Source organism: Numida meleagris, chromosome 22, assembly GCF_002078875.1.
Source record: "Numida meleagris isolate 19003 breed g44 Domestic line chromosome 22, NumMel1.0, whole genome shotgun sequence".
In the NCBI taxonomy this organism is placed as follows: Eukaryota; Metazoa; Chordata; class Aves; order Galliformes; family Numididae; genus Numida; species Numida meleagris.
The window spans coordinates 493,071-516,727 of record NC_034430.1 but is presented as its reverse complement, the minus strand read 5'-3'; the positions used below and the strand labels follow the sequence as shown (position 1 = coordinate 516,727).

At 43.8% G+C, this 23,657-nt stretch overlaps 1 protein-coding gene across 9 annotated transcripts in view; it reads left to right on the top strand.

Annotated features, from left to right (window-relative positions):
* The window catches only part of PUM1 (pumilio RNA binding family member 1), a 68,316-nt gene that overhangs the window by 6,919 nt on the left and 37,740 nt on the right, over positions 1-23,657 (top strand). For 6 of the 9 annotated variants that reach the window (XM_021375196.1, XM_021375194.1, XM_021375202.1 and 3 more), the window contains 3 exons: positions 10,156-10,224; positions 18,763-18,871; positions 21,506-21,684. In XM_021375196.1, coding sequence (XP_021230871.1) covers positions 10,156-10,224; positions 18,763-18,871; positions 21,506-21,684 — 357 coding nt within the window. The remainder of the gene's footprint in view (positions 1-10,155; positions 10,225-18,762; positions 18,872-21,505; positions 21,685-23,657) is intronic. The other 3 variants (XM_021375203.1, XM_021375195.1, XM_021375201.1) reach the window with 1 other exon arrangement.

Genomic DNA, 23,657 nt, shown 5'->3' with positions numbered 1-23,657 from the left:
TGAAGAGGTATAAGATGATTGCTCATGACTGAGGACCTAGGTGGGATTTGACTTGCTTGTGGAAGGTTGTATATCTCGTTACAAATCCACACAGTCACCTACTGCTCCCAAGGGAAATAGGAGACAGTTGAGACAGTTGAGCTACTCTTCTAGGAGCAGTTAACAATACTGAGTGGGTTTTCAGGAAAATTGGGTGGGTTTTCTTGGATGGGGTCTCTTGGGGCTTGTTGTGTGCATGGATGTTCTTGAACTGGGGCACAGTTTGTCTGGTGGTGATCTCTTGTGAATTGCAGTAAATGGATATACTGTCTGAATTGCAGCTAGAGTAAGATGGGAGTTACTTAGTAGAAGCAAATGATTTGAGGGATTTACTTTCTTTGAGAGCATGTTTAATTAATAACTTGAGATAATAGAGCTCTGCAGGGATGGTCGTCTTGAATGTGTGGAATTTTTCACATATAGTCGGTGAAGAATAATGAGAGCATTGGGGCTGGAATTGGGTTTTATGCTCAGTTTTGCCCTTTGGCAATGTGACTGCAACTTTTTAACTGAGAAGCGGCATTCAGGTGGAGACAGAAGGTGATGCTGTGGGCAGCTGCCCTTCCTGAGCACAGCTGCCCTGGGTGGTGTGTGGTGCTGGGGCAGTGTCTGCCTTTGGTGTCGTTCAGCACTGGAGCCTGTTGGCTGGCACCATTACCTCGAGTTGCCTCCAGGTCATGACAGGGTTCTCTAAAATGATGCTGAAAACTGAGGAAGCTGTAGCGATTCGTCCAAAGTGAAATCCCATTTACTTATTAGTAAACTCTTGAGGAGTTTTAGGAGAGAGATTTCTTCATCTGCCTGTGGAAATTAACATTGTGGTCTAGATAATCTGGATGATTAGCTGAAGGTAGGGAGAAAGTTGGAAGTCACATACAGCGTGTGATATAATGTATGGCTGAAACACTTTCTCGTGTGTGTTTCATTAAAGCTGTTATACCTTCAAGGGTACTTCCATGTATGGTGGTGAACTAGTTAGGCCTTCTCTTACGTTAACACTGAAGTGACTGTGCTGCTTTGATACCTAGGTAAGTTAGAACATAATTCGTCGCTGAAATGAAGTGGCTAGTTTATGTGATTTGTTTCACAGGAATTTCTCTGTAATAAGGAAGAGAGGGATGCCTTGGAGGAGAGGATTCAGAACATTTAACTGAGTTTTCTCTTTACATGCTTCCTCTTGGAAACTCCTGGTAGGATAGAAGGGAAGTGAATAGGTGGCCAAGCTGGATGTTTCAAACCAGCCGTTTGGAAATCCTTAGTATAGATGAGGGAGGGAAGCAACCTGAAATCTTAGGCAAGTCACATGAGATTCAAAGGGAACAAATTCTTAAAGATCTTGCTGTCCTTGGCAGTCAATTGCAAGGTGTCTGGCTGTAGCTGAGCAACTTAGTGCTCTTGCTTTGGGATTTCTCAGTGGTATGTCATCTTTGTAGTCTGCAAAATCCCTTTGCACTATTGAATTTGCAAATTTCAATACTTCAGTAAGACTCTAGGTATTTCAGTTAAGGTATTGTGCCCAAGTGTGCTTTGAATAGAGCTTTATCAGGGTGCAGCTTTGAAATCATGACAAGCTTCTACTCATTTTCTTCCCTCTGGTTTCCACTTACCAGCTCTCTCGTGGTTTGAGTTGGTGTGGCCTGCCTGGGCTTCTGCACAACAGGTTGTGATGCACTTGGCATTTCTGTAAATGAGTGCCTTTTACTGAAGAGGGACTTCACAGAAGGAAAAAGCCATATAATCCACCCACAGCTGTGTCTTAGTTGTAAACTTAGGTGATTCAGATTGACTGTTGATCGGAAATCTTAACAAAGCTGTTCCAGAGCACTGAGTGCGGTGATTCTTGCAACGATTTTAAAGCTGTCTTCTCTGAATGATGATCTTATTATGGGTCTGTAAAGAACAAACTCTGCTTTGTTTGCGGATATCATGTGATGCTGCATTCCCTCTTGTCAAGTGATCTGTTCTAAGATATTGCATTACTCCTCTTCCTTTGTTAGGGGTAACTCTTGTTCTAGAGCAGTTGTTTTTACTGGGAGCATCTGGCTGTGCTGCTTGTGTTGTACTTCCCCCATCCTGTCCTGGGTTAAAACTCAGCTGATTTTTAAACCCCAGAACTAGTTCCTCACCCTGCTGCAAGCGGCCTGTGCAGCTAGAAGCCACCTGCATCTGTTCCTGGTGGCAGTGCTGAGCTTGCCACTGAACAGAGGCTTTGCTGGGTCCCTTGTTTACACCTTTCCCCCTCTGAACTTAAGCCTGTGAAGGTCAGAGTAGAGGTGAGAGTGAAAGGAAGAAGCTCGCAGGGGTCACACAGGTCAGTTCTTTGCAGAGCCAGGAGTGCTTGCACGAGGGCACTGATCCAGGCACGCACTGGGAGGCAGGGGATGATTTCCCCAAGTGTTACCAGCTCCCGTGGGGCAAAGTTAAGGCTGCTGCTTCTGTAATCCAGCATTTTGAAAAGTTGTGCCCCAATGACACGTACCCAAGACATCCCAGGTTAACCTAAATTCCATATTAATGAAGCGCTTCCCTCGGTGAATAAAATCTGAGGAAAAACATAATTAGCTAACTAAGCTGCGCCATGCTGAAAGGCTGCCTTTCTTGCATTTATTTCTGTACCCTGAATCATTAATCATCTTGGCTACGTGCCACGTGAAGCATTAGCCAATCCGTAATTTCAATAGCTTTTTGCTTCCAATGCTAATGGTAGTAGCAATTCTAACGATGAATCCTGTACTACAAAAATAGTAGTTAAACCACCTAATCCCACCTAATACTTGTGACTTCGCATTCTTTCTTTACTGACTATTGTTACGGGAGGGGACTAAAAATAGTGCTGTAATCGGTTGATGGAACAACGTATTTTAACCCTGGATCTAGTTGTTAGTGGAAAGCCTGTTGTTGAAAGTGTGGTGCTTTTCTTATTGTCAGCTGGTAAATACTTCCCCCCCCCCCAGATACTATATATAGTGTGCATGCATGCAGAGCAGATTTATTCTTTTAAATAACATGCTATGTGAGCTGTTCAAACCAGAGAACACACACAGTCTCCCACAGCTGAGTGAGGCATTTATTTCCATCTGAAATTTGTAAACCCTTAGTGATAGTTACTTCAAAAGGCTTTAGCAACTTGTAACTGTATAAATCAGTGCTACAAGGTATTCAAGCTGTTGAAGTTACCTTTTTTTTTTCCTTCCCTTTCTCCATTCTGAGAACGATTGGGGCAGTAGCCCGAATGTTTTTGTTTCTTGTCCTTACTGCCTTAATATTGAAGTTCTTGCAGCAATGTTTACTTTTCTGAGGAATGTTTTCCCAGAAAATAAAGGTGTATTTTTCCCCCGTTATAAATTGAGCAAGACTTAAAATCTAAAGGCTTAATGAACGGAAGCTTTGCAAGATGCTTGCCTATTCAGGCATACACGTTAATTAAATTAATATCCAGGAAGTAGTCACGCTCTTGAGGTGCTTTACGTGAGCACCTGCAGTGTGCTTGTGCGGACAAGTGAGAGCTTGGAATCCCATTTCTTGTCTTTTCACAGAAACAAACAGGTGCTATTTGTCTTAGGAGCTGTGAAATCGTAGCATTTTAACCTCTCCTGATACTGTAGCAGTAATGTGATTTCCTGCATTACTCTGCAGGAGCAGAAAAGCAAAACTAACAGTCGGGTTACAGGGAAGAAGCTGGTTTGTTAGCTTAACATTTTTTGGAGGACTTCCTCCAGGCTTGCTCAGCAAAGGCTGAAGAACAAGCATTTCCCATGGATGGAAGATAAGCTCTGAGATCTTCGCTCCGAGTCTCTAATGGCAGTGTCCGTGGGATAGCCTGCACTTGGTTTGCTTGGCTGGCACTCGACCCTGTAATTTACTGTAGATCAAAGACATCTTGAAAGCAGCCATTTACGTGTCCCAACAGAACTCAATCCTGCCCTCGCAGTGCCTGTCCTGCCCCAGTTTAGCAGATGGTGTACAGGGTTTTGTGCTTCCCGGGCAGAGGTAGAACTGGGGAGATGGAGAAGTGGGAGAAGAAATGCTGTAATGCATGGAGAAGGTGAAGAGGGATGAGATAGGGATGAGATAGGTCCTGGTTTAAGAAAGTGCTGGGGAAGGAGAAGGGAAGCCTTTGAAATGGGGCCACAGCTTTAGGGAGAGGGGAGGTGGAGAAACTGGAGTTGAGGCTTGCAGAAGCAGCCTCCTCGTTTGCACTGGTTACCCAATTTAACATAATTGGCTTAATAGGAATAGGTAGTTTAAACTTTCTTCAATCCCTGTTACTGCTAACAAATGCAGGTATTTGGTCTTATTAAGATCATGCTACATAAAAATAAGAAAAAAATAAATTCCCTTAAGCTTTTAGAGTTTGTTTCTGTCTGGGAATTTTTCAGAGAGAAATCTTCTATTCTCCAAAGGGCCTTGTTTGGTTTTTCTTTCCACTCTGGTTTTTGTTTAATTCTGCCTCCTCTTCCTCTTACTGGGAAACGATGCTTGCGTGAGAATGAAGAAGAAATGCTGTGACCCTTCATTGTAACTGAGGGTGAAATGGAGCTTTTGATAGTTTTGCAGCATATCTGTCTAGGTGAATATAAATTGAATATAAACGGGGATTCCTTAATATATAAGAAAAGTGAACGATCCCCTGAGTTACCTGCACATCATGAAATACAGAACAGTTTTACCCTTTGAATTTGTGCGTAAAGGTCACATTAGGAATCTGTAGCACCCGTATTTGCTGAATATAAGGTGCAGCATTAGGACTGATTATGGACACTGATATTTACTGAAAATTACAATTGGGCTACTTTGCCGGTAGCTATCGCTTCTGGGGGGAAACAAATTTATGGAACGCAAACTGTGGTACTGAAAATCCAAAAGGTAAATACACTATTGTGTAGTTTGGTAGGCCCTTCAAATCCCCGGTTAGTAATCGTAAGGGCAGTTTGTGGCCGCAGTTCCTGTTAATTTAACTGACTGCAGAATTCCTTTTGACAAGTGCCATGTAGCCCCGTGGGCCTGGTTGTTTGCTAGGTAAAATTTAACAGGAGTTCTGAGTGCCAGCAGTGCAGCGTGCCCCGTCGGGTTGCTTGGCTTTCGGGTGTGTTTATGGCCGCCTTTCTGTGGGCCTGCTGCTCTGCAGCTGATGCTTCCCCAGGTTTCCCCGCGTTTCTAGGGTTGCAGCTTTTTGGCACTGCTTTTTTTTTTTTTTCTTTTTATAAAAGCTGTACCTCTGGCAGCTTGTTTCTAAGGGGCTCAGTGATGGGGAGAAGTGCTTTGCTTGGGTTTGTAGCGTGGCACAAATTGCCTCTAGCTCTTGGAATGCTGCTCCCTCAATTTCTGCTACGTTGATGCAATAGAGAAGTGCTCCAGTTAGGGCAGGGACAAGTGTCTGTAGCTTTGAGATTGAGGAAACGTTTGCTTCTGAGTTGCTGTCATTACAGGGCCTCATCACTGCAAGACTTAATCTAATTTAGAGAAAAAGAAGTGATTGTCCTGCTTGTGCTGGCTGCCTGACACAGGTCAGCTGCCTGCTGCTTGAGGGGCTGGAGATCTGCGGTGATGTGTCTGATGCGGGGTTGCCGACAAGCTCTTCTGCTGCATGGGAGGCTGAGTTTGGGAAGTGACCATAGACCTAGAGAAATCGGTTTGTGCTGTTGAAATCCGCAGTAGGTAAGAGCAGGAAATGTTCTGTTTTGTCTTGTCCTCTCTGAAATGGGCAGTAGGGATCAGTGCTATAGAAACTCAAAAGGGCCTGAGTTCTTCTTGGCCTCGGAGTAAGTCAAGGTGTTGGTTTGTTGGGTTTTTTTTTTTTCTTTTTAATTCATGAAACTGCAAATGAGAATTGGAGGTCTGATCTAGAGAGAGTGAGTACTAAGTAACACAGCTGCCTCTTTATTGCATGTAGGGTCTTTAGAGAGTGTGGAACTGAGCAGCCCTGGGCCTTGCCGCAGCCCATGGGCACAGCTTGCGGGCAGATGCGGCATCGAAACGTGCACCAGGAGAGTGGCTCTGAGCTGCAGTGTGCTCCAGTGACACACATTCCTATATTAGCGTGCGTGGAAATGACTTGCCTTGAATGAGATCCTCATTAAGTTTGGGGAGATTTACATGATTCCCGAGCGCGTATGCAGCGCAGCATGAAGGTGAGGCACACTCCTGTGCAATGGGATCGCTTTGGAACTCATTCAGAAACAGCGCTTCTGAAACACAGCTCGGAGGCCTTCATGTTGTTAAGCAGGCTTCAAAAGCAAGTGTGCTGGTTTTCTGCCTTACCAGAGGGTGAGCCCTCTTCAGAAGAGGGTTGAGAGGTCCGTTCTGTGCAGCTGGTTAAATGTTGCTTGTGCTCTGCAGGGTGGAGTGCCTGGAAGAGGCTGAGGGCTGCAGCTGAGGGCTTTTGAAGAAGTCTGTGTTGCTGGCTGGCTTTGAGGCAGTTGTGATTCCAGGCAGCTGACTTCTCTTGCTGTGATTCTTGGTGTTTCTCGAGATCACCTCATCTTCCAAGGAGCCAGGTTATTGTGCCATGTGAAGGCAGCAGGGACTGCTTCCTTGTGCTGCACTTGATCTTGGCACTTGGTCTTCTGGATTTCTTTCAAAACTGGAGTTGAGTGGTGAACTACATTTTATGATAATCGAATCTTGTATGCGTTAATGCTGATCTGTGCGTAAGTTCTTTCTCCATGGACCTCCTTGTTTCCAGTGCCTGCACTGCTGTAGTGCTGCCTTACATGTCTGTGCTTGTTGTAGGTCAGCAGGAGCTAACGGGAATAGATCCCAGTGAGGCACGAGGCCATTTATATCGCAGTTACCATTTCAGAGTATAACCTGGAACACAAAGGTGTAAGCAGTCATGGCTTCAGTTGGAAGATTTGCTGTTTGAGAAAGTATTTATTCTTGTTTGAATGGAAATAAAGGAATCCTGTGATGTCATGTTCACCTCATGTAAGAAAATGAAGAGGTATTGCTACTTCATGTTAAAAAAAAAAAAAGTGGAAAAATGAGGAGAGGATGTTCGAGTATGGCCTTAGGAAATGGAATGATAAGCAAGTCTGTATTACAAACAAATCAATAAGATGCTCAGTGAAGATAAAGGAATGGTGTGGCCAAGAAGAGGGTCTCAGATCAGCGGTTATACGCAGCTTGGGCATCCAGTACCTGTAAGTTGGGCATAGGGACCTGATTTAGAAAAGATTTGAATTCATAATCATTGGGATGGCTATATTGTTGTGAGTTTTGGTGGGAGGTCATGAACTTGCATTGAAGGCTTTGACCATGCTGGAGAGGTTGGTGTTGTGAATAGTTACACCAGCTCTGGCTTCTCTTCTGAGAATTCAGGCCAGGATGGGAGTGTGGCTGCACGCTTGGATGGAAGTCAGTCTGTGTGCTGCTGGAATTGCTGTCACTAAATGACAACATTTTTCTACTCCAGGAAAATACTTGAACAAGAAATTTCTAAAGATGTTCTCACATCTAATGTGAGCAAATAAAACATACAGATTCTAGCATTTTTCTTAAATGAGTTACGTTTGATAAGAGTACAACAGACCTTGTAACATTCCAGAGTATCATAAAGAAGGAGAATAGAGGGACTGAGACAAGAAATAGAGTTACTGTTCAGCAGTTAGCTGCATGTTCTGCCTGGGGCTCTCACCAGGGATGTTTGTGCCCCACTGGGGCTGGGACATGATCAAAGCAAAATAGAAACATCTCTTTAAAGTTACTCAGATTTCTGCTAGGAATGTAACGATTCTATCTTTGTTGCAGCTTTGTTTTTAGGTTCCCATAGTGTGACATCCACCTGTGGGAGTTGATTTGTTTTGGTGAAGCTGGGGCGGGGAGAGCGTCAGGAAGCAGCCTCTGTTTCTACATTAGCACTTTGCACTGTGCTGCAAGTCCTGGAGCATTGCCACTGTGGCTGCATCTGTGGTTTGCTGGGACATTGCTTTAGCGCTGAGAGTGATGAACATCACCTACTGAGTCTCTGTTTGGCCTCTCTACTCCTCACATATCTCGTCGAAATAATAAAGTGCTGCTGTTCAGCGTTTGTGGCATAGCATTTCTGCGTGTTGTCGCGTTTCCCATGAGTTCAGCTTGAGCTGCTTTGCAGAATTTGTTCTTACATGAGGCAGCCGAGATGCATTAGCTGGCAGATCAGCAATGGAGTTGGCAGTAAAGCAAAACCTTGGTTGTTAACCAGTGCTGTGGTTTCTGGAAGGTGGAGTCCTGCTTTTTCTGCACGGATTTGTAGCTGTGTATGGGTCACAGCAAGAGGTGGCAAGGCTGAGGCAAAACTGGAAATACTTTTGAATTAGGAGATGATAATAAGAGAAGAGATTTTAAACTCAGATTCTGCATGACTGGGCATTGAGGATTTGCCAATTACAGAAATATACAATTTAACAGTATACTATTAATCTTTTGCAAAGCAGTATTGTCACAGAATAGTAGCAGAACTCACACTGGAGAGGACTTTGCTTTCCTTGTATCTGATATTCTTGGATGAGGTCTACTGAATCTTGTCTTAAAATAGAAACAAAGCATGCTCATAGCAAAGTATTGACTCCACTGGGCTGGAAATAGTGGCAGGAGTAGCAGAAGCCAGACTCAGGCTTCAGATCAGTGAATGTGGTATGGCTGCGTGCAGCACTGATGGTGTGTGAGCATCTAAGCCTGTTTTTTAGCCTTTGTGCTATGTTGCCCACCAGATGTTATACCGACTTCGTCCATTTCACCTAGAGGTGTCCACAAGTCTTTAGTGGTGAGATGGCTGCACACTGCGTGTCTTCAGCATTCTGAAAAGCTCCTGTAAAGGGCTGCAGTGACAGTGTGTGGAGTACTCCTAAATAAATGCTGTATAAACTATTACCACTGCTCTAACAGAAACCTTTATCAGATCTGTGGAGTTGCAGGGTTAGGTAAACACAGAGTAGGAGGTGTGTAGTATTGCTTGTGTGCCATCCTAAGTGCTTGTGGCTGTTGTGGCACTGCTCTGATTCAGGTGTGTTATCCGGGACGGGCAGCAAGTTAACATGAATCCCAGCACGTGGCTGAACTTCTGTGCTTCATCCTCCAGTCCATAGTTTTGTTTTTATCTCCTCCTTCTGCACGTATACTCAATGGCTACAGCTGCAGGAGCTTGCCTGGAAGAAATTTGGGGATGCAAATAAGAAAAAAAAAAATAAAATTCTTGTATTTTCAGTTACTGATTGATTTAGCTAACAGTTCTAAACCGCTGCTTTCTGCTGTTCCAATTGAAGCCATTTTCATCTAATCATGACCCAGAGCAGCAACAGAAAAATTACATAACTGCTCCAGTATGGCTGTAGGCCTTGCAGTGATGAGCAGGAGGCCAGCACGCCCGCCAGCACCTTCCTCACACTTGTGTGCTGCCCTGCAGAGGTGGGGAAGGACTGCCTTGCTCTTGCCTGTGCCTTGCCCACCTTGCCTGAGCTGGTAAGTCCTGGCTCCCTGGCACGGCTGTGGTGCTGCGGGGCTGTCACACACATTGCTGACCTCCTGGGAAGGAGGAGACCCCGTGAGGAGTTGTCCTTCTGCAGCCCTGGGTTCAGCTTCTGCCTCCAGTTTGAAGCACTGATAAGGGTATAATAACTGAGAAATGATCTCAAGACTTTGCGTGCTCTCCTTTCTTCATCCCCTGCCTTCTGTTTTTCATGGTTCTATTTCGTTGAATTTACTTCTTATTTCTAGTGCTGTTTTTTGTGTTGTTGTAAGTCTGCTGCTTTTGTTAAGTCCTTACTTGATCTTGCTTGAAAGAAAATCGTCCTGGTTTGCTTCCTTATGCATTGACTGCTTTTCCTGAAATGATGCAATGCAAGGTGAAAGATTATTCTTTAAAACAAACTTGACAAAGATAGTTATGTTAGACTTTGTGTCTTAAAATAATTGCTCCTTTTGCCATTTTTTTGAGCATATATAAATCTAATGCTAAGAGTTCTTTCTTCTGGGAATCTTAAAGGTAAGACATTGCTTGGAGCTCAGTAGCCTTGTTGTGTGCTGCAGTATAGTGTAGCTCACAGTTTATATCAGAAAAAAATGCTGCAAATGATAATTATCGTTAAAAAAAAATCACAAGCATTTCCTCATGTGTTTTTCTTACCCATCTGTAAATAGGTGCGTTCTATGGATGAGCTGAACCATGATTTTCAAGCGCTTGCTCTGGAAGGACGGGCTATGGGAGAGGTAAGTCGAAGGCCTACGGAAGGAAATCTGTGTGTACTTTGGGGGGAGGAGGTAAACATATTGGAGGCTTTTGAGGCTGCTGGTATGATTCTGAACTTGAAAGTTCTCCATTATGGCTGTGAAGCTTGTGTGTGTGTGCTTTAACAAAATAAAAACCTGTCAGGCTGGGTGCGTCTTAGTAGGAGGAACAGCTAAGCCCTCCACCTGTTGTATCATCAAACAGCAAAATGGTGGTTGTAAAAGAACAGTTAGAAATCTGTCTTATGACAAGTGTTACAATACTTGTAGCGTGTTTATTTTGGGATCCCATGATCTCAGACCCCACGATATTGTGGGGCTTGGCTGTCAGTCATTGTCTGCTACCCAGTTTGTGCTCCTGGCCATCTACTGGCTCTTGTCATAAAGCGTAGGGCTGTATTTAGTGTTTGAAGTAGCTGGGCAAGGTAATCAGGGGTTGCAGAAGTGGTAAGTGCTTTGGACAGGTCAAAGAACGGAGCAGGAGCTGTCAGATAGTGGGTCCTCCGTTTCTGACTTGGTAGCACAGCAGTACAAGTTTCCTTAATCTCGTCGTGCAGTAAGCAGGCAGCAGATTTGGGGAAGATAATCTTTCTTCTTCTTTGAATAGAGAACTTGTCTACTTATGCTAACTTGGAAGAAGAGCAAGTTACTTCTAGTTGGCTGTTACATGTTCCTGAAAGTGGGATGTAAATGCTTCTTGTCCTTGTCTAGTTGCCTTTTCCTTTGTAGCCAAGCCTTCAGGCTCGTGGAAGAGCAGGGACGAGAAAATCTTGTCTTGCAGGAGGATATTAATGCATGGAGGGTCTGTCTCTAGCTTAATACAGGTCTTTTGTTTTGGAGAGGCTTCTTTTCGTAATTGAAGTCTGTGAAATTCACGTTGGTTTATTTTCCCCATCTCCAGTGATTCCTATTTCTGTAACCTCGTTTATGAACTAGATGAAGAAACGACCTGTAGAATCCAGAAGTGGTTGGTGTGGAGAAAACAGAAAGCCAGAATTATTGTGTAGCGTGCCTTCTGTCAGGTGAAAGACCTCGGAATTCCTCGTGTTTGCAGCCGAGCTTCTCTGCTCTCCTTTCTTTCCTCTCTGGATGATGATGATGCTGAACTGCAGTTCAGTCTGACATGATGTGAAAGGGAAATCCGTGTTTCTAGATCTGCGTTGAAACTATTGACTAAAAGTAGATGAAAAAAATTTAGAAAGGAGAAAACATGACATGATAAATCCATCTAAAGCTGCTGAGAAACAGCTGATGTGCCTCCTTACGTAACATTCCAGAGGGATGACAGGGGTGTGAATGTTCTGTAGGTATTACTTTTTACACCTCACTTGGGCAGGACATTCATTTTCAGATACAGAGTGCACAGGTTCTCTGGAAGCCTGGTCAGAGAGAGTGCAACACTTGTTCAGTGCTTGGTGTGGTGTTAGGTCATATCAGTAGGAATGCCTAAAGGTGTTCTTGACTATGCTCATTTTTACCAACTCTTGATTTATTCGGAGATTTACTGAGAGAAGTGAATTTAGTGTATTTTTTTCTTTTGAATGTGAGATTTTCTTTGCTGAGCCTTCTAAATGATGACTCACCTCTTCCCCCCCCCACATCCTTTCTTGTGACAATAATGTGGAAACTTTTGGAGGCAGCATCCTTCTGTCACTGGGCTTTTCCACACGCTGAAGCACGCGTGTTTCTTCCAGGAGAGGTGGCATTTCACCTTCTCTTTGTCTAACCTAAGTCACTATATCTTATTTCCCTCCGGTATTTCTCTGTCAACCACTGCAGTTTCCTTTCTTTATCCATCAAATGTTCTCTGTTTCCTGAGGTATTTCAACATGCACCCATCTGGCCAATTTCAGGAACTATGTAAACTGAGATCCATGCTTCTGATTCTTAGCTGCAGAAGGAGTTGATAACATCAGATCACAGTATGATATTGAAAACCCTGGAGGAGAAAGATGAGGAAAAGCGTTTATTTATACATTTGAGAAAACAGAGCGCTTAGTCTATCTTTTATCTTCCTGTTTCCTTGCTTCTTGGTAAGCAATATCATCACTATTTTAGTGGTTTGAGGGATTTGTGCCCCCAAAGACATCAGAGCTGTTTAAAGGGGTGCAGTCAAATAATTAAATTATCTGGATTTTAACAGCAGGCTAGATAACTTTAGGTTTGTGATGAACAGATAATGTAATCTGGGGAAATTAAGAGTGGTTTAAAACCCCACAGCTTTCATCTGTATTGTGGCTGTCTCCTTCAGAATTGCACCTTCCCCTGTTGTAGCCAGCCTCGTGCTGCCTGTGCAGGTGGAAGCAGCGTTTCCTGAGTGAGACTGGGAAAAAGAGCCAGGGAAGACTCCTAGTCCTTGCTCATGGGGGAGATTTGGGTTTTCTGTAGTGGGGCATGGTCAGTCATGTTGAGAGTCCTTTTCTAAAGGGAATATCTGTTCCCGAGTTTGCTGTTTACACTGAAGAAGCCATTTTGAAGCCTCACTGGAAGCTGTGGAAGCCTAATGAAGTCTCTGTTAGAACTGTGTTAAACTCCAGCACAAGACCTGCAGAGGAGAGTGTAATAGAGAGGGTGTACAGAAGTTAGTGAAGCAGAAAGCTGAATTACAGAGAAGGGCTGTTCAAAAATCGCCCCTGTGTAGCTGGTTGGTTTTGCTGCTTTAGCACACAGACCAGAACGCATGTCCATGGCTCTCATGCTGTCTTCTGAGGTCTTTGATCACACAGCAGTGATGCTTATCTGAAGCTTAACACAAGCTATGCAAGTTCTTTTTTCTTTTCAGGCCCTCAAGACAGGGGAGCTGGATGTCTGCTTTTCTTCACTTAAATCCCTCTTATCTGGAGCTTAGCAATATTGAATATTCGTACAACATCTTTTTGGTGTAGTGGACAGTGCAGAGAGACCAAGGGGTGGTATCTGTCTCCATCAGCACATGTATTTTGAACTGAACGCGCTCCTTTTGATAGGAGGTGATGCAGTGAGGTAAGCCTGCAGCTGGAGTGAGAGAGCCACTGGGTGAGCAGCTGGAACTGCTCCAACGAAGCACGGCACACGGGAGCAAAGCCATTGGGTAGCTGTAGGTCTTAACTTCAAAAATGCAGGAGTTGGACCAAAAAAAACTCAGAAGAAAGTATCGAAGTAACAGCAGATTTTCTCCTTCTCCTAAAAAGAGAGACTAGTAAATGCTTCCCTTGTTATTCCAGGCTTGTTGTGCTCTGGGCACACCACGGTTTTGGTGCCGCACTCTAGGCTAGCTCTGACTTCCACCAAGTTCCTACAAACCCCATGGCTTGTTGCAGCAGATTTCCTGACCAGCTAAGGCTAAAAGGACACGTGGATCTCCATGTGCACGTTTATGTCCTCGATGATGCAGCCAGTTAGGTCCTGGATAAGACCTTACCTCTACTGACTAACGCTTTTTCTCACGTGGAGTGGTCGTCACATTGGGCTTTGGCATTCTTCTATCTGGTCTGAAAGCAAAAAAGAAACAACACCACGTGACATTGTTTTCATCAGGAACGATGCCTTCATTTTCTTCTCACAAATCAGTGATTCATTGGCTGCTGGGCTGTGGAATGTTGAAAGATGGAAATAATTTTTCTGTTCAGTCTTTTTTTAGTTACCTGATGTTAGCAGCATTGGAAGTGAGAGGACTGCGGGTGTGCTTGTGCCCCAGCAGCTGGGGATGCTCGGAGCAGGGGCTGAGCAGCGTCTCACCACGAGCAGCTGGACCTGTGCTGGTGGCTGCAGAGGGACAGCTCATGGCTACGGGTTCACTGCCGTGCATTTAACAGCTTGTCAGCATGGCAGGATGGAGGGCTTTTTGTTTTAATCTTCCATACTGTTCCCGGTCATGTCATCCTGCCTCTTCTTTACGTGCTGGCTCTTCTTCTGCCAGAGCCCTGCTAGCCAGGCAGGAAGCTGCCCACAGTTCAGGGTGGGGTAACAAGAGCTGTCCAGGCAGCAGGGAGTTTGTCAGTGGGATCCAGCTCGGGCTGCTGCTTGTGCACTCAGTCTCAACATGGTTTGCTTTTTGGAGGCAGCATTTTTGAGGGTAGATAACATCTTAGTGTTTGTAAATCTGCAGTGCTGCCCAAATGGGACCTGTAAATACGTGCTCTGCCTGTCCGTACCTGTTGCTGCAGAGAAACAGAGTTCTCCAACTGCTGTAGTGGGGCACAGATGGCTTCTTTTATCTTAGTATTTGCCTTGTCTGAAGGGGATCAGTTTACTTAATTTGTCTAATTCATAATCCCATCTCAGGGGGCCCATACACACAGGCTCAGTACTTATTGATGTAGCATTGCTTTTGTTGATGTGTATGTCATCCCTCCTCCCCCTCTGCTAAATTGAATATTGGCCTAACTCTGTAAGTCCTCTGTAAGAGGGCTTAGGGGGATTATTTTCATACTAGATAAGGTCAATTTTAATAAATAAAACAGAGAGCAAATGACCTAGTCTCTTACCTTTGCATTTTTTTTTAAATTTTCATTCGGAAGAACTGGATTATTTTTGCTTGAATAATTTTTCCATTGCAACTGACAACTTTCCCTAAGGAAAAATTCATCATCTTGGTGGGCTGTTACGTACTTCAGTACGAGATAACTGCTAAACCTCTCGTTTGGGATGGAGCATTACTTGACAGGGTGAGGACCCCCGTGACATCTGTTGATACTGTATTTTGGTTACTTATTGCCCACCCCAGCTGTAAACACATACAGAATCCCTATGGAAATTGAACTTCAATATTCTGTTTCTACTCATGTGGGAGCTTTCAATCTGAAGCTTTTTGTTCTGGGGGAAAAGATTAGGGAACAGAATTGTCATTTTTGTTGTGCAGTGCATGCGAGATAGAAAAACATACTGACACTTTCTAATCCTTATTCATGATTCACAGCAAAACTATAAGGTGTTCAGGTACAGTTCTTCAGGATCACATTGTTAAGAGGTAAAATTAAGAAAGGGATAGAGGGTAAGTGAAACAAGAAAGGATTAAACTTGTCTGAAGTCATCCTCTAGCCAGAGAACAGAGTTTTGCTATCTTTTGTGGTAGCGAATCAGCTTGTGTTTTCAAGAAAATAGAAATGTTTGTGAAACGAGCAACCAAAATACAAATAACAGCTTGCTCTGTGTATGACACTTCATAACAGCTTGTTGTTGTGGTTCAATAATGCAGATGCATAGCAAGGTTGTTCTTCTTTATTGTTCGGTTAAGGGTGTGTGTCTAGTTCGTAGTGCTGCATGTGAAGTACACACGTGAGCACAGTGGATCGTGTGAATAGCCCTTTCCACAAGTCCAGTGTATGATTTGGATGTAATTCAGATTTCAAAGTGCTTTGTGAGGAAGTGTTTTGAGTTTTTGTGAGACGAAAAAGATCTCATTGCCGCTGTTTCTATTGTCTGGGAATGCAGGATTAAAACCAGGGGCAGAATTTGAGCTTGGCTGCCTGCAGCAGGCTTCTCAGGAGTACTGAACCTTTAACTGGGCGTGCTTCAGATTTGAAGACTGCATTCAAATTAAAGATTGCATTAAAATCGCATTACATATTGCTCTGCACTGACCAGGCAGTTCTGGGGCTCCCCATTGCCCTTCTGTGCTAGTCTGAAGGTGTAATTTCCTCTTACGCATGATTTTTTGGTTAAATTTAAAGTTGCCTTTTATCTTCGAGTAGAAATAAATTAAGTATAGAATTTACTGTTACTTTCTTGAGTATATGAGGAAAATATATTTACTTTTTGGGAGCTCAAGAACATATGGTAGGAGTTGAATTTTCCCATAAATTAGACGATGCTCTTTCCTTGGGTAAAAAATGCTCTAATTCTGCTCGGCTCTTCCTTCTGCAAGTCCATGCTCCTTCTCATTCTTTTATTTGAGCTTTGCCTGCTGCATGCGTCGTGTCCCTTTACGCACTGCAAGGCCTTGTCGAAGGACGTGAGAAGTTTTGTTTAATTGGTTTCTGTCACTTCCTTCTAAACTTTCTGAAACGGAGGAGGGAGAGCAGATACTGGTGGGATGGCAGCAGCAGGACTGGAAGAGCTGCGTTTTGTGGGGGGGGAGCAGGTTTGTGTGTATGGGAATGAGCTGCCAGTGAACATCGCTTGGCCTTGCAGCTGTCTTGTGTTTGAACTATGCAGAAAGGGGAGCACGATGCAAGCTTCACTGCTTTCATCGTTCCGTTGAGTGGCTCACCAGCAGCTTATGCTGACACCGTAACAAATCCTGGAGTCACCAACAGATACCTAAAATGCAAGTGACTTGCTGATCTTGTGATGTTTCTTCCTCTGGGTGCAGGGAAGAGAGCATCCAGGAAAAACACTGGTTCCATTAGTGGGTTGAGAGTTAAAAATAACAAGCTGGGGCTTGTTCTTGGGAAGAAGAAGACAGTATAACCTGGAGGAAGCTTAGCGCTTAGATTGCAAAGCTTTCTTACTTAGGTGTTGGTTTTTTTTCCCCTCGTTTTGAGAGGTTTCAGTGGAGATGACTCACTGCTGGAAAAGAAAGTGGAAGTAGAATAGAGTACCTTGTAGAGAAAATGAGCAATTAAATGGTCTTGCTTGGGCAGAGTGTGCAGCGTGGGCGTTCAGGGCTGTGGGTGGCGTGCCATGGATCGAGGAGCTGGGAACAATGGAAGTTTGGTGTTTGAGGATCAGAAGTTTCTGGAACCTTGTGCTAAAGGAGGGAGGCTTCTAGGCACTGTGTTCATGTACACATGAATGTATGTTTAGTGGGGAAGTACTGGGGTAGAAGACCTGGGAGGTCTTTTCCAACCATGGTGATGCTGGGATATAAAAGTGGCCTCCTGGATTTTAGTTGTGACTAGTGATGTAGGCTGTGTGGGTGGGGATGCATTGTTTTAATTTCATTGGGAGCATGTACAGACCCTACCCAGGTGTGTGGCAATGTGCCCCAAAACCTTGCAGCTTGAGAATGGGCTCGGAGCAGCAGTGCTTCTATCCTGAGTTCTGCTCTTGCTGTTCACCTCTGTCCTCCATCTTGTGTCTGCACAGCCTTGTTCCCAACACATCTCACTTTATTTTTTTCCTATGCTTGTTGGTCACGTGTTGATTTTAATCTCAACAGATATCAGTGTGAAAGCAGAATTACTTTTAGGCAGCAGCAGCATCGAGTGTTCATTAAATAACTGGGTGGAATTGTGCTCTTATTTGTGATGGGACTTTCTGAGAATTTGGAAGGAGTTCTGCTTTTCATGTGCTGCTTAGAACGGGCGTTGTTTGTCTTAAGCGTGATGTTTTCTAGTTACCTCAATCTGGGAACAGCAGAGTTAACCTCATGCATACAGAGCTGCTTTGTGATACTGGCTGGGTAGACAGGTCTTCCTGAAGTGAAAAGTAAAGAGTGAGCTCAGCTTCTCTCGTTGTCTCTCTTAATCCAGAGAACTCTGGAAGTTGCAAGCTCCGAAGTTGTTTGCTGATGCTTTGCCTTCAGCCTGCAGTCTGTTTGTTAGGCTGTAGCCTTAAATTTGTACACAAGCTGATGGAGTGTAGAGCTATCGACACTAACGTATATAAGACATTTGACTAGTCTACTGACTCTTGTTTATGCTGTGGTAATTCTGCACAGATGTGAGTACTTGCTAATCTTCCAGTTCCTTGAGTTTTATTCCAACTTCAGCAAGCAAGGTTCATTTGTTTTTTTTTAATTTGCTATGAGTGTGCTGTTGTTTGCTGTCTGAATTACATACATCTCATTCAGCCTGAAGATTTAATTTGAAGATTGTATGCTTGACATCTAAGGCACTTCAGGAGGGCTTGAAATTCCCTTTGCCATATGTGGATGCCACCCAGTGTTTTCAAATGCATCCCCTAAATAGTGCACGTTGTTCTTTTTACCATCTTCTGAACTCCTGTACAATCTTCCTTGAATTAATCCAAGCCAGTGGTGACTTTGTCTTGTCCTCAGTAAGTGCATTACCTTTCTCCTTTCATCTTGCAGGAACAAATGCATGCATGGCAGGTGCGATGGCCCAGAACTGTTCACTCTTGTTAGTGTTCACCAATAACCTTCATAGCATCGAGAGTCCTTAGCAGTCATTAAATAAGTGAGAAGTGAGAGCTCTTGGCACCTCATTCTTTATTCTGTCCCTGCCAGCATCAGAACCTGGGTAGGCAAGAACTCCTACTGGAAATGCTGGGTGGTTTTGGAGGTATCCTCCCAGCTCAGGTGGAAGTCATGACCGTGTTCTCATCACAGCAGTTTTCCTGCTAACATTTTTCTTGCCAGCAGTTCCTGTGTAGGCAGGCTGCACAATGTAAATTGTGTGTGTGTGCTTGCGTGTGCCGTGTTTGTAAAGCATTTAAGAATGTAAGAGGATTGCTGAGATTGAGTTATTGTCTCAGTTGTTGTATGGCTTACACCCTAGGAGTATATAAATATTTAGATTATAAGCATGTATCAGTTTGTGTTTAATGATTGACTCATGTTTAGAAGGGAGACGCTTATGGTTTATGTTTGCATTTTATACTTATTTTAATCATGCTTTGTTTTTTTTTTAATTGCAGCAGCTGTTGCCGGGTAAAAAGTTTTGGGAATCTGATGATTCCAGCAAAGATGGACCAAAAGGGATATTTCTGGGAGATCAGTGGAGAGACAGTGCTTGGGGAACATCAGGTAGCTTGATTATTTACTTAATTTAGTTGGAATTGAACACAGAAACATGCAGTTCCTCTTCTCAAAATTGCTGGCCAGTTTGGATGACACAGCTTTTAAAATGTTTTTTTCTAAACATCTGTTTTACATGATAGTAATAAAAAAAAACTTTTAAAACCCACATTGTTTTGTGCTAGAGTTAGAAGGAAATCCATAGCTCTAAAAAAGATTGCCTTGTGTGAACGCGTGTACCCTTATACTTACCTCCTTAAAAATTTTAGATAGCAGTTAAAATTTGAATTTCAACTTTCTGATGCATTTTTCTGCCTTGGGATGGATTGCTTTAAGACTGAACAAAGATTTTAGAGAACAACATTGGTGGAAAAAAAAAAAGTAATTTTTAAATACTTAACCAGCTAAAGCCCAACAACGTCAGTTTTGAAGTAAATAAATAGAGATGTTTTGAATTAGTTGTGTTGAAGTTTATCTGCCAAGAATTTTGTTCTTGGATCAGAGACTGTCCCATCTTTTGAACTTTTAAGGGGAAAGTGTTCAGGTTTGTTTCAGTTAAATGGCAAAAAAAAAAAAATCATATGCATGTGCTGAATTTGAGATGTTAACTTTTTACTCTTAATTTTCTGTGCTATCTGTACTGAATGTGCTCCTTAGACACTGCTGACACCCTGTGCAGTTTCCAAACAACTGTGCGGAGCTACAGCTCCAAGAGAGAGCAATTTCACTGCTGTTCTTCTGTTCTCTTTTGTTTGCCTGGCAAAAGGAGCCTGACTGGACCGAAGGCGTCAGGATAGAGAAACTATCCTAAAGTAAACTACACTATAAGGGCATTTTTTTTTTTAATTAGATAATTTGGGGGAAAAAAGAGGATGTATCTTCTCCGAATCTTCCCAGCTGTACCTTGCAGGCTCACTGAGTGCTGGGGAGATGTCAGGGAGCTGCTGCCTCCAGCTGTCCGACTCGCTGCCTGCAGCACGTGCATCCAGTCCTCAGCCGCAGTTTGTTCCTGCTTGTCCTAATATCAGCTGAAGCTGAGGGAGGATTAAAGGGCTGAGCCAGGCTCTGAACAGCAGTAGCTGAGAATGAGACTTTCTCCTGTGCTGCCACAGTTGTCGGGCTGGCTACGTCCACTAGACGAGCAGGGGAGACGTGGGGGAGGCAACCTCCTACACTGACTGATGGCAAATCTCCATGAGTCAAAGCCTGTAGTCTCATCTCCTCCTTTGTTTATTCTCAGTTAATCCAGTGCACCTTGCAGCCTTTATTCCCAAGCTGTGACCTGCACTGCTGTCTGTGAGTCAGGGATGTCATAGTTTCCCCTTCTGCTCATCAACAATGAGGAGAAGAGCCGTGATCTGAGTAGTTAGTTGTTCAGGTCACTGCCGGAGAGCATCATGGAGGTGGGTGTGGAAGTGTCCTTGGCTGGGAGTCAAGCTTGTTCCATGAGTGGTGGAACTGATGAAGCCTGGTTTTCCATAACATACCTTCTGCTCCATCCCTTTTCCCTTCTGTCTCTGTCCACAGTATGCACTGCAGTATCCATATTGCTGTGGTCCTTCACTTCTATAGCTTGTGGTAGTTAGAGAGTGTTTAAAGGCAGCGCTGCTAGGAATGGTGCTATCTGATAAAGGCTGCTTCTTTCTTCTCCTGAAGGTACAAGTAGTTACGCAGCAGTGCAGTGAAATCTACTGGGGTTCTGGGTTAAAACTAGCTTCTGTTTTCTTTGTTTTATCCCAGATAATTCTTGGTCCACTTCACTTTGTGGCTGGGTAGATACTTGTGCTTGAGGGAGAAGGCAAGAAAGTGTAGCTAGATCCAAGAAAGGGGTAGACCTTCTTCTCTTGATGGCTTATGCCTTACGAGGAAGCTGCAGTATCAGTGTCATTCCATGCCCGTTCCACCAGCCCCTGGCAGCTATGCTACTGTCTCCCAGTAATTTTTAACTTGCTGACTATTACCAGTCTGAACACGCAGAAGCTGAGTGCATCATCCCTTCCCTCACTGGGGTGGAAGGTCACCTCTTGCCCAGCCAGCAGTTTCTGCAGAGCTTGTTAGGACTTGGAGACATCTATCCTTAAGTCGGCTCTGGTTGGATTTTAAACCCTCGGACTGCAGAGGAGATAAAGGGATGGGGCTGCTGCAGGGTTCGGGGGGGGTGGGATGAAGAATTGGAGTTCTCAAACTTTTGTTGAGGAAACAGCAGCTAGGAGAAACTGCAGCAATGAGAGATGAGTGCGTTCATTCCTACGACCAGGAAAACAAATGTAAACTGGTGCAACTGTAGGGTGATGTTTTAAATAACAGTTACAGTTTAAATGGAGACCGATTATTTTCTCAATTTACTAACACAAGAGTTTTATTAAAAGTGAATAAACTTTGTCTTTTAATTGCAACCTTTACTTAGAGACGTAAATTTCTGAAATTTTATGATGTTAGAATTTGAATGCAGTTATCACTTGTAGCTTTATAGGTTCTAGTATTTCAGGAATGAGAAAGCCATCCTTCTTCTCCAGTGGGCATCATCAGAGTCAAAAAGCTAGCACTTAGTACAATTAAGACACTAGAGAGTACATGTTTAATGACTTGCCTCCTTCAAATAGTTGGATCTACTTACAAGAATTACACATGTTTTTGTTCCAGATCACTCTGTTTCCCAACCAATTATGGTTCAGAGAAGACCTGGTCAGGGCTTTCATGTGAATAGTGAAGTCAACTCAGTGCTTTCACCACGGTCAGAGAGTGGAGGACTTGGAGTTAGCATGGTGGAGTATGTGTTGAGCTCATCTCCTGGAGATTCCTGCCTAAGGAAAGGAGGATTTGTAAGTGTGCCTGATTCTGAAATTTGAGTTTCCATTATGTTGTTTTCTCCATTTGCTGCTTTGTTTGTTTGTTTGTTAATCCATTCCTAGAGGCAGATGTTTCTTTTATTTGCTCTTATAGTTTGGCCATCTCTGTTAAAGCGGGTAGGCCGGTGTTGACTGAGGGGATGCAGGACAGGACATGGGTGTAAAGGAGTTGAAGGTGGCTGATACCTTCAACTGCTACCTGCAGGAATACCATCTAAACCTCTTTTTTGTTGAAAAGTATGCAAATGTCCATGTAGCTAAGTGTGGTTTTTGAATGAACGTGTGGATGCTTTGTTGCTGGCTGAGAACAAAAAGCTCCATGTAATGATGCTAGGAGCATAAGCCACTCCAGTTTGGGAATGCTTTCAAGGGCATATTGTTTCCTGTGGAGAAATAGCATTAGTCACTGTGCTTGGTGGGGTGGGGAAGAAAGCGCAGTCACTGCTGCCTTAAATCTAAGCATGTGGCAATAGAGGCATAATCAAGCCCCGTCCTCACAGTGGGGAGAAAAAAGCCACATCTCAGCTCCACCACGTCAGCTGAGTGCAAGATCAGTGAGTGTCAAGAAACATAAAAGCAGAGTAGGTTTGTTACTGTTAGGAGACTGCTGTGCTCATCTCTTCAGGGAGCCCATTCCCGGTCTCCTTCATCCATCCTCTTATTTTTCCCCTCATTAGTGGGCCCCTGATAACGTTGTTGCACCCTGAGCCAAAGAAAGATGATTTTTGGAGGAAAAAAAAAAAAGAAAAACAGCAATCAGTGGAAGAAGTCAATTTATCATCCAGAGTCAGAGAGGTATCTGCTCTGTAGGGCTGGTGGTCAGGATGTCAGTTCTGAAGCAAAGGGTTTCATTTGCAAATACCACGCTGTGTAGGTGAGAACGGAGCTCCAAAGCTGTATTTGTAATTGGCATTTCCAATTGGGCTCAAGTATTAGTGAGAACGCTTTGATTTTATTTAAGAATAAACATCAGAATGTGATTGCTTTTTCTCTAAATATGGGGGAAAAAAATCCCCTCCACCACTAAAATGGAGAGAATGGAAAAATGATTTGGTTCAAATGCCCTGTTATCCGCAGAGCGTTTTTCCTTGGGTTGAAGTGGAAGATGTCTGTCTTTGACAGCACCAAAGCTATCAACGATAAATATGTTTGTATGCCCCTCGCTGCTTTTATCATGAATTATGTTGTTTTTCCTCTCCCTTTTGTTGTTGAAAACTGCCAATGGCATAATCACCCTTTATTCTTTTCCCAAATGAAATAAAACGCAGACATAAGGGTAGGGATGCTGAAGATGCCATACCACTTACAAAACTGCTCAGCAGAAATGAAATCCTTTTTTTTAATCTTCTTCCCAAAGCGCTTTAGGTTTGTATGATCAAGTTAGCCATTGACTCGAGTGCTCTTACGAGTTGCACCGTGGCATTCAGAATGTAATGCCCTTGAAAAATGAGGCAGCTGCGTGGTGGCCCTGTTCTTCTTGAATCCATGCACTTGCCCAGTCAGTTAGTGAATCTCTGACATGGAGATGTTAAATGATAGGATCCCGGAACCACGGAGTGGTTGGGTTGAGAGGGACCTCAAAGCCCCCACAGCCCCAACCCCTGCTGTGGGCTGGGTGCCCCCACCCGCTCAGGCTGCCCAGGCCCCTTCCATGGCCTGGGGCACCTCCTGGGAAGGAGAACCCACAGCTCTGGGCAGCAGTGCAAGGCCTCATCACCTCCGGGTGAAGAATTTCTGCCTGATATCTGATTAAGTCCCCCACACTTCTTAGTTCAAAACGTTTTCCTTCTGGAGAGACACCGGTTCAGTTTATACACCTTTGTAAATGCTGTTGTTATTTAAGACTCCCACATTGATTTTGAGGTGTCTAAGTCCAATTTAAAAGAGGATTTTGTTAAATATTCTTTAAAAATAATTTTGGGATGGGATTTTTAGAGCGGTAAAGT